This window comes from Saccostrea echinata, unplaced genomic scaffold, assembly GCF_033153115.1.
Source record: "Saccostrea echinata isolate AGI-Se365-2 ecotype Australia unplaced genomic scaffold, CSIRO_AGI_Sech_v1 ptg000037l, whole genome shotgun sequence".
NCBI lineage: Eukaryota > Metazoa > Mollusca > Bivalvia > Ostreida > Ostreidae > Saccostrea > Saccostrea echinata.
In genome coordinates, this window is record NW_026889786.1 from 3,164,912 (window position 1) to 3,178,379 (window position 13,468).

At 31.8% G+C, this 13,468-nt stretch overlaps 2 protein-coding genes across 2 annotated transcripts in view; one reads left to right on the plus strand and one right to left on the minus strand.

The window, feature by feature from the left end:
* The window catches only part of LOC133200203 (p53 and DNA damage-regulated protein 1-like), an 83,705-nt gene that overhangs the window by 31,945 nt on the left and 38,292 nt on the right, over window positions 1-13,468 (plus strand). The gene's annotated exons all lie outside the window — the stretch shown is intronic.
* Window positions 3,957-5,093, minus strand: LOC133200200 (C3a anaphylatoxin chemotactic receptor-like). Its single transcript, XM_061336004.1, has one exon. The coding sequence runs from the start codon at window positions 5,068-5,070 to the stop codon at window positions 3,964-3,966; it is 1,107 nt and encodes a 368-aa protein (XP_061191988.1). The 5' UTR covers window positions 5,071-5,093; the 3' UTR covers window positions 3,957-3,963.

A 13,468-nucleotide genomic window follows, 5' to 3' on the forward strand; every position in this document is an offset into this window, starting at 1 on the left:
GTTGCCTCAGGACCCCTGAGGTTGTGAGGATGATACTCCCCATGAAGGGGAGGAAGGTAAGGTACACTTGTGCTGAAGTTAACAAAAATTTACAAACACAAGGTAAAAATTCCTGAAACAAACTTTGTACCTGGCGTTTTCTGACAAAAATATGTTATCAGTTGCTTTTTTGGGTCAAGTCACTTTCTCAAAATAATTCTGTATTATTTGAAACAATTTAATTTAATCAATTTTTTTTTATTTCAAAATCATTTATTTACACATGAAAAGAGATGACTGTGGTATATTGTTTTGAAGAACATTTTGTTACATTTTCTTCCTTATTGTTGTCTGTTTAGTCCTGATAAGGAAAGCTACAAAATATAAAAACTTCCTTGAAAGGCATTATAACCTGTCTAATGGAATTAAATGATCTTATTCTTATTGTGTCTAACATTTAAATGCAAAATTTTTGTTAAACTCAGTTTTTATCAAGACCTAAAAGATTAGATTACTCATTGTATGTACAATTTTTATATGTATACCACTATTCTTTGACAGATCATTGAATTAAAAAGATAATTTAAAGAATGAAAGTCATTTACGACGTCTTCAGTGAGTAGACTTAGTAACAATTATTTTGAATTTTGTGATCATAAACAGGAAATCAGATTTTTTTTCTCTTTTGAACAAGTAGCAATTCAAAACAAAATTCCACGCCGGTATTTAGGTTTATTAAATTAGTTTTGTTTAACCAAGTTTTTTTTCTTCGAGTTTCAAGTTTATTCCCTTGAACCATCTGGCTGATTAGAGTAATGAGAACATGTTATTAAGAAAAAAAAATCATACAGGGAAAGTGAAATACCTGCATGAAAACTGTGTTATACATCAATGTTGTTTTTTCTTATCAATGTGGAAGCATTCAAAAATTTGCCTAAATTGAAAAGATCTTTAACATTAATAGTGCTTAGCAATTGAATTTATTTTAAAAACACTAGGCTTAGTATAATAGTACTTTTTTCAAAAATTTCTCTCTTGGGCCGTTATACAAAGAGCATTTCAAATTAAAATGAAATTCGTCTTCTATATCATGGATATTATAACATATACATAATCTATTAATCTTGGTTATGTTATTGTGTCGGCATGTTTCCATATTCATTGTATATTTGATAACCTAAATTTTGTTATATTTTTTGTCAATAGGTTTTGTTAAATATGATTGCAAGCAGAAATTGTCAGTGAAATGTTGATATAAATAACACTTTGGAGAATTTGGTATACTTTCTGTTGTATTTTGCTGAGAAACATATAAAAGTCGTTTTTTAAGTGCTATATGCTTTATCATTTAAATGGGTTTCTGTCCAAATTTGACCTAGTCCTAGAAAAGTCGGCTGTTTTTTAACCATTCGATCCTCAGTGACCCTTTCTAATTAATCAACCTTAAAAATCTTTTACCAGCCAATTTGGTGAGACGTCCACTCAATTTCATTTTGTATTTGAACACGTAGGTACGCCATACGAGTAAACAACCAGAAAATTACGGAAAGTGCATGTACCTGGAATGTATCCTAACAATATCTACGACGAAGTATAAATTGAGAAAGACTTTGACCACCGTATGAACTAAGCGTGAAATGGCACGTAATCTGTGTATATCGAATTCTTTAAAAAATAGAGTAGGATAAAACATACATATCCATACACATTATATCATCATAACGTATTATGATAATAAGGCCAATCCCAAGGTCAATATATTGGTTCATGGTGAGCACTCTGTTGTAATTAAGAACATAATATGTGTACACCAGATTAAAAAATACTGCGACTTTATGCATGTTTCATTAACTTTGTTGTTATTTATGCACGTTTGCTGGCCTTGTGTTTCTGGAGTTATTTACAACGTAGCAATCCATCTTATTTTCCCTTTTGTTTTTGTGTAGCAGCTTGTGTATTTTTGTATCGTTCTGATGATATCCATCTACATCAAACTTTTATGGTTCCCTTGTTACCTCTCTAATTATCTGCGGTCATATCAACTTGATGCCAAGAAGTGTCGAGAATCCATGTTGATGGCTTTAGATATTGTAGCGTCCGGTTTAATGGTATACAAATGTACTTGTATATTCACTTTCACTCAGATTTCCGGAAACCGATGATTATATGTGTACACCCAATGTGTTTGGCCAATGAAAACATTTAAGATATTTGCAATTGCTTAATATTATACATATGCTTGAATATGAGTCTGTTTTGGAATATAGAGTTTACAGTGCTTGTTAAAAGGTACCTTTGTCATTGCCTCTATATATTTTATAGTACTACTGGTCCGTGATCCATTATTTTAAGTAGCTTTGTACTTATTTATTTCTCAGCAGATTTAAATAAATTACCTGCTATGAAATTGAGCGACAGGAATTTGTTGAAAACCGAATAACAAGTCGGATGGCATTAAGTGTCATTAATGGTATAGCATCAAACCTTTTGAACTTACGTCCTAACATATGTTACAATTTATGTCCGAACCACTTTCCTCATCTAAACAAATAGCTTTCCTTTGGATTGAATCATTACGTAACGTAAATCCCTTAAACCAGTAGTGAAGTAGAGCAAATTGAGTGAAGTTTAATGAAATAAATTTTCATCTTCAAATTGGCGCCATGTGCAACCACTGATGGACAGGTTCCATTGTATACACGATAATCGATATTACTTCCGTTTGTGATCAGTGATATATGATGCTAGAATAATTGTGGGCTTAGGTATTCCTTTTTTTAAAATTCTCTTCTAAATCAGTCCTTAATTATAGTCATCTCAATAAATGCCAATGTTAACTTGATGTGAAATTTCAGTCTTCTGCAATTTACATTAACGATTATTGAAAAACTGTCCTCCTATTTGCAGACTGGTCGTTATGTATGACAAGAGAGAAGAATGTGATATTAATATTTTGCTGCCCTTGAATTTGAACCATAAATTCATTTTAACAAATACTTTTATTACATCACACATAGACAAAAACATTGTATAAACACTTTACGAGACAAAAGTTGTCAAAAAAAATCACATTTAGTACATTTTTTTTTCAATCTGAAAAAGTAATAAAATGTACATGTATAATAAAAAATATCACAATACAATATCTAACACTGGGATACGAGTCACTTTTCTAACCCTAGATATAAAATGTCAACTCTTAAAATGAAATAACTGATTGAATCGATCTCTGTCTTACTGTAGGACATCGTCATTACAGAACACCGTAACTTTGATAAAAATATAGCTAAAAATATAGCTAACTAATATTGGATTTCAAATATATAATAAAGGTATTACTAATTTTGTTTTCATTGCTTTCTCTCGCTTTTACCAGAGACCTGTATATTATGTATGTATATAGGTCCCTGCTTTTAAGTAAGCAACAGCGTCCTTGAGTAAGAGCACCTATGATTCTTCGGAATTTTTATTTATTTTTTTTTTTATAATAATGGATAATAGAGATTCAATTAACTTTTATTATAGGTAAATTTAGGTGAAATGAATGTCCCATTCAAGAAAATATTTTAATTTAAAGACATGCTCAGTTTCTGGTCAAATATGACGCTTCTTTTGATGGCGTCATTAAATAAATATTATTGCCATTTTAAACCTTCATTTATAAAAAAAAAAAAAAAAAAAAAAAAAAAAAAAAAAAAAAAATCGAAATATTGTGGAAATTTCTTTACATTGATTATATTTTTTACATCCTGTGATTCAGTTCTAATGACTTTTTAAATTTGAAACCATATTCAATGAGATCAAATCTGTATACAGGAAATATTTGTTACAAGTGACATAATTCAGAAAAGGAGCTCCGTGGAACGTTAAAGCTCTAAGTAATCTGATGAGTAAAATTCAGCACATGTTTGCCTGACATCCGGTTTTATTTTAAATGTGATGATTGTGTAACTTATTGAAGAGATTTATTTCCCTATTTTTGAATCAGGAATGTGATACGTGTTTCACGTCTGTTAGATGCATTGTCTCGGCCACTGTAAAATCTTTCAATTTCTTTTTTCCTGGTCTACAGATTGTGTAAAACAGCCATCGTATTGTCTGTTTTATAATATTTCTAAATTTTGGGTCTCCGAATAAGTAGATGAAAGGGTTGATGACATTGTTGATGAAGAATGTCCTTGCTATCAAAGGAAAAGTTGCCAGGACGATGGGACTAGGGGGCGCTACGTACCCATGTTTGAATGTAGAGATGGCGTCAAGGATACAGTTAGGTATATAACACAAAATAAAAGCAACTGTTATTGCAATCATCATTTTTGTAATTCTTGGATTGGATTTCCGAATGTTATCATTGAAAGCAAATTGTTCTTGTTCTTTGGCATGCTTATTGAGGGAGTAAATAACTAAACTATACAGGACCACTAATGCTAAAAACACTACAGCGTACAATGAGAACAACACTGTAGAAAATATGAACGGATAATTCGTATGTGCCATGTCCGAGTTGATAGTGCAATCAAAACCTGTAATATTGAATTTAAGATTGCGTTCTCTTATGCCTTGGATTAGAATAGTTGGCCATGAAAACACAACTGCTAGAACCACAGACGCTACACATGCTAGTCTAGCCTGAGATATCGTCGTGCTTTTACTGAAAGGGTGACATATCTTCTTGTATCTTCCAATCGCCATGACTACAATCACGAATGCCGAAGCAATTTTGAACACATTTCCTAGAAAACGCCCCACTTGACATAAGGTTTCATTGAAAAACAAGAAAGGAAGCACATTGTCAGCGATTTCAAATGGCATGCTGATGCAGCATGTTAAGAGGTCAATTACAGCCAAGGCCAGAATGTAGAATTTGAACGTCGTGGAGGGGTATTTCCGAATGTACACTACTAGGACGATTATATTTCCAATTACTCCTACTAAAATAAGAATTCCAAGGAAGATCACAGTGGGCATTCGCTGATAGGCAGCGTCGTAATTTTGCTCTTCGCGACTCCTATAGTTCATTTTTCCATTCATCATGTCGTCCAGCAAAGAATCCTCAGTTCCGATCTCATTGTACAAAGTTACCAAATCCATTTACTCCGCAGATCTGTAAAGGACAGCAAATTTCTATTTTATACTGGGGTTTAGAACTGTTCTTTGACAGAAGAGTGTTTTTCAGAGCTGCTTACTTACTCCGTTTTTCCTATTCTGAAATATAAATATTGCAATTAGACAATGTGCAAGTAACCCCTAACCTTTCATATTTGATTATGAGATGATTCAAAGTTTAATTCTCGTTATCTAACCAAGCTTTATAAAACATTCATAGGCGTTTTCAGTGTAATTTTATTCATTTGAACCCAACTTGTAGAGAATTTTCCACATACAGCTTTGGTTTATTAATACTGAATGACAAAATCTTTATTGCTTGTATATTGTTTCCTTGTCCATGTCAAATCCTGTTTCCTATTGGTCCGTAATGGATATCTGTTTTTATCCCAATGTTTTACATTTTCTCTAATTACACAATAAAACGGAAGACCTGCCTCATAAAACCATTTTTACAAGGAAACCAGCTTCATTAAAGGTAATATATATTAGTAATAATCTATAGAGATGTTGCTATGCTGGAGAGAGCGTTTTTAATTTCAGTACTTCAGCAGTATCCATAATTGATGTAGTAGATGCTCTGTGACATCACGGCTCGCATCCATTATTTCTTACAAAGTGACACCCGTTCCGTGATTATACATACCAATAGACTAGGAAACAGTGATGATTGGCTGCATTATGTATTTGATAGGACAGTCACCCAACTAACAATTTCATTTCATCAGCAGTAATGCATGGACTGGAGGCACGGAGTGGAGTCTGGAGTGGAGTTTGGAGTCTGATTTTTTTTAAAATTTGATTTTTGCTATTTAGAACAAAATTCTGCAGGTGACAACTCTGTAGTCTTATTATATTCCCATGTTGCTATAAAGCACCAGCTATTGCAACGTTTAACATAACTCCTGTTACTAAAATTAGATTACGAGTATCTTGAATCACCTTAAAATCTGCTCAAAAACAGACAAATGATGTTTCTTTCTACTTTTTTAGATGGTGTCATTCATGCCCGTTTGATACTCCGTAATCAATTTTAATGTATTTTTCTGCTCCTTTCGCCTGAAATTTTCCGATTGTTTAAGCAAATATATTCTTTCTTGCAATACCCCCAAAATAAGAGTTACTGAATGTGAGCTTTACATTGATCAATCTTGGTATAAATATGAGATTTAATCTGTCTTACTGATGTACATCGTCGCAAGCCACGGGCTTTGTGTCCATTCTATTTCCACAAACCCGTGGCTGCCTCCTACCAAATTCTCTCGTTCTCGCGACTGAATCATTGAATATTTATTAAGTGACGCCAGATTTACCTTGACCAATGAAATCACTCTGTAGCAATTTTTGGTACGCTTAAATGGCGGGGCCCATAATGAAATCATGTTTGCTATGCGTGGCAGATTTAGTGAAAAATATACGATAGATCCTGAAGAACAGAGGTGAGTAACGTATATTCTAAAATACAAGGTTTTACATTAAAATACAGGATTTCGAATGTAGACGTTGTGTGAGAACGCTGAATAGCGTTACTCGTTAAGAAAGGAAATTCGAACCGAAGTTGATGTACAGCTCGTGGTTATGGTTACATCCAAATACAAGATAGACTGATCATTTTCATTGGTTCTGACTTGAAGTGTCAGATGTTATTCCATTGGTTGAATGTATGTTATTAATATTCATGAGAACGAGAGAAATTTGTAGGAGGCAGCCACGGGTTTGTGGAAATAGAATGGACACAAAACCCGTGGCTTGCGACGATGACTGATGTATAGAATAAAGATACAAAATTCTTCAGGTGACAATTCTTTAGTTTTATTATATTCCCGTGTTGCTATTAGAAGTGATGCGTGTGTTCCTTGGAAAAGTGTAGATGAACATTTTAGTTTATATTTCAGTAATTTAAAACTAGAAGTATTTCCATAGGACATGAATGCCCCGTCTAGTGTATATTAGTAATGCAACATGAAAATTTGTATTAATGTATGAAGTTTGAAGCGAACATCTTCTTTCTTTAAAGAAACTTCTATAGTTTCTTTCAAATTGAAATCTAAAAAAATTGGATATAGATGATAAATTTTCACCAAATTATGTATAAGTGCATAAGCTTTCATAAAAATATCTTAAATGTTTTTTAAGACTAAGCAAAATGCAAATTATAGAAAAGTGAGGTCAAGGTCACAGGAAAGTGCAAGGTTAAAAGATTTCATGCAGTTAAATAGCCCTCACTAATAAGATCAGCATATTAGGTTTGATAAACATATCTTGAATGGTTTATTTAAAACTGAGGTAAACACTGATTTAAGAAAAGTGAGGTCAAGGTCAAGGTGAAAAATGTTGATGCAGTTGATAGCTCTCATCAGTATGTATTAGCATATGAAGTTTGATATATCTTAATATCTTAATATCTTAAATTCTTTATTTAAAATTAAGCTGAACATTATTATCAGAAAGGTGAAGTCAAGGTCAAAAGAAAGGTCAAGGTAGAAAAAGTGTTAACATCAGTATGTATCAGCGTATGAAGTGAAGTTTGATTACACTATCTTGAATTGTTTCTTTAAAACTGAGCTAAACACTAATTTAAGAAAAGATCAAGGTCAAAGGAAAGGTCAAAGTCAAAAAATGTTTACACAATTGAAAAGCTTTCACCAATACCTATCAACATATGAAGTTTTATAAAAAATATCTTGAAAAATATCTTTGAAACTGAGCTTTGAACTGAGCTAAATGCAAAGCTTGACGGAAGGAAAGAAGGACGGAAGACAGACATGACAAACTCTATATGCCCCAGCCATATTCATGGCGGGGCATAAAAATATTATGAAGTAGACTAGTGGTATGCTTTTTTGATATATTTGAATTATAAAAAAAAAATATCAATTTTGACGATTTTTCATAATAATCATTAATCAAATTTCTTAGTAATATCAATTAGAGCTTTTTTTCACAACCAAATTTATACTTTTGAAAGACATTGTATCAGTCATATTTGAAAGCTTATGTTCTAGGATTTGAGATAATAACAAATATTCATTTAAGATATTGATTGTTAGAACAAGTCAGTCGAAGATCACATTATCTATTATCTAATCTCAGGACTGGTATTATATTAATGTTAATTTTTATTTAGACAGATTAATCTTCTGTTCCAAACTCTTGAACTTAAATCTTTTTCCTCAAAAATGAATTTGTACTTTAAATGAATAGCATACAGATGTGAATAAATGGATCTGTTATAGTTGCCTAACACTACCTGCATGCTCTTGTATAAATAACTCTTGACAGATTATGTGGGACATACAGTGGCTGCATTAAATTCCCGCAAATTCTTTCAGATAAGGTCGTGGGTATTAATTTCACTCTCATTGTCAAAAAGTGTGTTATCTATAACAGTGGCAGTTTATTCTATGTTTTAATCAAATTTAACTGTTACATAAATAATGATCACCATAGCTTTCAACAAATAATTGCAGGGTGATAAAACCATTTGAACTAAATTTTAGCTTTCTGTCACATCTTTGTTATGTCTGCTAAAACTTAGGTTTTTGACCACACAGCTGAACAATGTAGGTTAATATAATTATTGTTACAAGGTTGTTTGTAAAATAAGATTGATTTTTCTCTCTATATAATTTACTGTAGATTTGAAACCATCAATTTTGTATCTTAAAATTTGAATTTAAAAAAAGATTATCAATAATGCAAATAATTAAATAATATTATGATACTGTAATATAAATTACAATACATTGGTGACTCGCAATTTTTATCAATTTAGAAGTTAATGGGAAGGAATGCACTGTGATGCTACTTAAGGGATGATAATATTTATATATACTCCTAAAGAATGCAATAATTTTAATGTATGCATGCTGTTCAAGTTAATTCACACTAGATCACATACTCCAAAATTAAATGGTCATCGTTCAAAGGTTAATCAGCATCTCTGAAATTAGGTGTGGGGATTCTGGCTTTTCTCTATGAGCCAGTGTAGTCTTACATAGCTTTCACTATCAGTTAGAAAACTGACAATTTATTCAATGTTTAATAAAGATAAACTGGAGTAAAAACAATTAACACATTGCTTTCACTTGAAGTGTGATATGACCCATATAGTTGATTTGTTGATTTTGAGGGTGAGGGAGTGACAACCCAAGGAAAAGGGAGAGATTAGTATGGTAATTGCTATGTCGCTGAAGTAAGGGAGTGAGTGAACCTTTTGGTACACCATATGATAGTGGTATAAAGTGTGAAACTTATTTTAAAACTGATTATATTTTCTTTTTTGATTTAACATGGAAGGTAATGAATAGATGAGTGTATATACTGGAAAAAAGCGTTCTTATAAATTGCTTTAAACACTGAACCTAATAGCTTTTGACAGGTTTGTTAACACGTCGAATTAAACTATATTAAAACAATCAGTAAGACAGACTATATCTGTTGATTAATTATATTCAACAGATATTAATTATATTCAACAGATATTTTTAAAGAACAGGGGTTATCTTGTCAGTATCATGTCTGTTTATTCAATACTGATGTAATTTTTAAAGTTACAAATACTTAAGTTTCAGAAACTTACAAATTTTAATTAAGTCATAGTACCTATGAATTGTCAATCTGTTTAGTTACAAGACAAGAAACAGCAAACAAATGTACAAAAAAGAATACTTTCATACTAATGCAATTTCTTGAACATCTTTTTCCATTCATGTTTTTAAATAAAAATCTTAGACTCCAAAATTTGACTCCAAACTCCACTCCATAACTCCATACCATGCCTCCAGTCCATGAATTACACGGTGCCAGCAAGGATGAGTGGTCGGAAAACCGTCTGTCCATTCTGGTTAAATCCGATTATATCTAACTACTATGATGAATGGAATTCATCACAAATTCACTTCGTTGAGAATTATCACACTTCAAAAATAAAGGGTTTACACTATTTGACATATCAATGTTTCAGCGATCACGACAATTGTATTACTCGTAGTCGTACATGATTCAGTTTTTTTATGTTTGTTGTACTGGTAGACTGTAAAAACTATAGAAATATAAATGAATTTCCGAAATCTCAAAACGACAACTCTCAAAGGAAGAGGTATTGTTATCTGAGGGAAGGATGGGAGTAATCACAGTGGTATTGTTAGCTGAGGAAGGGTGGGGTGGTCACAGTAGAATTCCCACATGTTTTTTTTTAATGTTTTCCACGAAATAAAAATAAAATTTCTAAAGAAAACCATATTACATTTCTTAATGCATGAAATCAGATCTTCTCAAACCAAGAAAAATATCCTCCATTGAAATAAAATCATTTTACAGTATTTGCAAGAATTATCAGCAATTTTAAAAGATGGTCTTTGTAAGAAATATACAGGGTATAATAAGTTATGAGTAATGCAATATACATTTTACCATAATAAATGTAGAGACAGTAAACTTTACTTTTTCACAGTGAAAAGTTCTAATTGAAACTCAAAATCACCGAAAACCATATGCTTTTCCCTCTGTCTTTGCAAAGAAATGCACGTTTAAAGTAAGCATGCATGGTCATTTACGTATAGATATCAATTCAAAGCTGAAGAATCGAACGACTGATTAGTGTCGCAAAATGAAATACCCAATCAGTACCAAAAGTATGCTAATATTATAAAAAGATTTTTAGTGATTAAAATTTTAATGATTTCGTTTTTTTAAAAAATGGTACAAAAACAATTTATTTTTGAAAACAGCTTCATAGATTTGTTCCGTCTGAAGCTGTACAACGACAGGTATTTTATAAGAAAAAAAATTCTCCGATTTTCTGACTTCAATATGAGAAAACTTAAATTTTCTTTATAACTAATATCACTTCCGGTGGTTGTTAGCGTTAGGGGTCATTGGCTTTGGAGAAGGCGGGAGAAAACGATGTGTAATATGTCTCAGCAAGCGACAATAAAATGTTTTGTTTGTTAATGCAGAGATAACTGTTCGACATTGCAGAAAAATTAATTTCTGCAATGATTATTAATTTTTCTGCAATGATTGCAATCAGTATCCCCTGCATTAACAAAGAAGGACAGTTCATTGTTTATGTCTGTATAGATTATGTGTATAAAGTGGAAGGATCCGTAAGTTGCCGCAATGGAAGAACTTACTTCTTAACAGATGGTTTAAAAATCCGATTCTAACTAGAGTAGTGTTAATATAGTGATAACAGGAATCGGTTTTCATTAAATATTAAGGTTAAAAATATTTAGTGGATGTTAATATGTATCTTTGTATTTATAATCCTGTACAATTTGATATCAAACTTAGGTCGCACTGCACTGAGTAAGAGCGAGTACCCTACCTAAGACATTCTTCAATGATGTGATAATTTTATGCCCTTTTCACTTTTACTACGTTCTGTGGGCCAAAAATATATAGATATGTATGATTTGAAACAATGGCAATAACATGTATAAATTTTACTTAGTTGGCAAGTGCTTTCATTGTTGCATTACCATATGATATTCAAAAAAAAAATCCCAATGAGTTCTTAATCAACAGGTACTGAATGTTGGCGAAACTATACAGTATGTATATGTGTAAAAAGGAAGGGTAGACACTCTTTTTGAGGCAAATTCGGGTTTTGGGTACTACGTTTATCCGCTTATTTTAATTAACTGCGATGTTAACCGGATGTAGAGCTGTCTTGCAAAATTATTTTGCAATTGGGTGTGTAAAAACAATTAATTCTTCGAAAAAAGGACATTGAAACTGAACATTTTATCGAGTCAGGTCCTATTAGAAACATCCGTTGTACCCCAAACCCGATTTGCATCAAAAAGAGTGTTCTACTTTTCTTTTCTTATTCATGCACATACCCTATAGTTCCCTGTATTTACGGTTACTTCCAGTTCTCGTGTTGTAATCTGTTTAACATGTTTTAAGGTTTCTCAAATATCTGTTTTGTATCTCTTTATGATATATTCAGAAATTAGCATAATGATCATTATCTCATGATTTCCAAAACTGTTTTCAAAATGTATTAAAAATAAGTCCACCAAAAATCGTAGTATTGACAATTCAAGAGATTTCCAGTAGAGTTACATAGGAAACGCCATCCTTGAGGAACGTGTCGTCTGACCTTTTAACATTTATTTAAGTGTCGTTAAAAGGTGCGACCAAAGTTTCGATAAGACCTTTCTTTTAGATTTCGCACATGTAATATGTCTGTTAATTTACTCAATTAAAAGAAGTAAAAATAAACTCAATGTTTAATTAGCTATATTTAAATCTTTGCGTTAAAGGTATTTTTATTAGAATCAGTTTAGGTTACCTTTGAAAGTGCAGGAAAGAGTTCAACACATCACGTTTTTCCTTTATCCTGTAACATTATTCCCTTGCCGTAGACTGATAGATTAATTCATTCGTTTGTTTCTTTCTAATTACAAACAGTGCACTGCGGAGCTTTTTAAAGGTTAAATATGTTCAGCGTTTAATTGATTTTTTTCTCATTGCTGTGCCTCTTTCTCGTTTTATTTCTCTAAGGCCCCTCTTGTTCTATTTTATTGTAGTTATATTTGATTAATATTGTGTATTTTACACAAAGTTGCAATACCTTCCCATGTATAAATCTAATTAATATATAAAGTATACCAGCGAAGTCTGCACTTTCTTCTTTATTTTTTCAGTGCTTTCTGACAACAGAAAAATGAGGGATTTTTGGCTGTTGACGGTAGACTTGATACTATTTGTTTTATGTGTTTACTTTCTTTGTGTGGTCCTGCAGCTAACGTGATGTTTTTTTTATTTGGCCAAACTGAATCGAATTTGTTTCTACGATTATTGACTGTCCAATCTTATTTTTTGTCAGAATCAATAATTACCTGGAACCTTTCAACTTTTGCGATTAATTATCGTTTGATGGATACATTAAAGATTTATAACCGCCAACAAAACTGTGGCGTCTGACCATTGTTCTGATTTTTGGTTAAAGATAGAATTTAAATATAGTCAACGTTTATTCTTGGTCCAACGTTAAGAACATTAATACTCCCACTTAAAATAGAGCTGTATGACGCTGGATGCGATAATTTGTTTTATTCACTGCGTACATCTTATAAACATATTATGGCGTTTTAAGAAGAGGAGTTCACTTTGATTACACAAATTATGTAGAAAAATTCGGTCGGATGTTGTAATGTTTAGTATGTTATGTGCAAGGTAAATGAAGCTTATTAGTGTTTGAGTATTTAAAGTTGTATGTTCAGTAATCTCGCCCATGTTTCCTAGATTTATGCTTAGGTTGCACATAAACTGGACTTTATTCTATTAAAATGGTTCTACTTAATGAAGAAACAAATGTAATTTGTAAGAACATTAGAAAATAATGTTTCTTTATCTTTACAGATGCCCC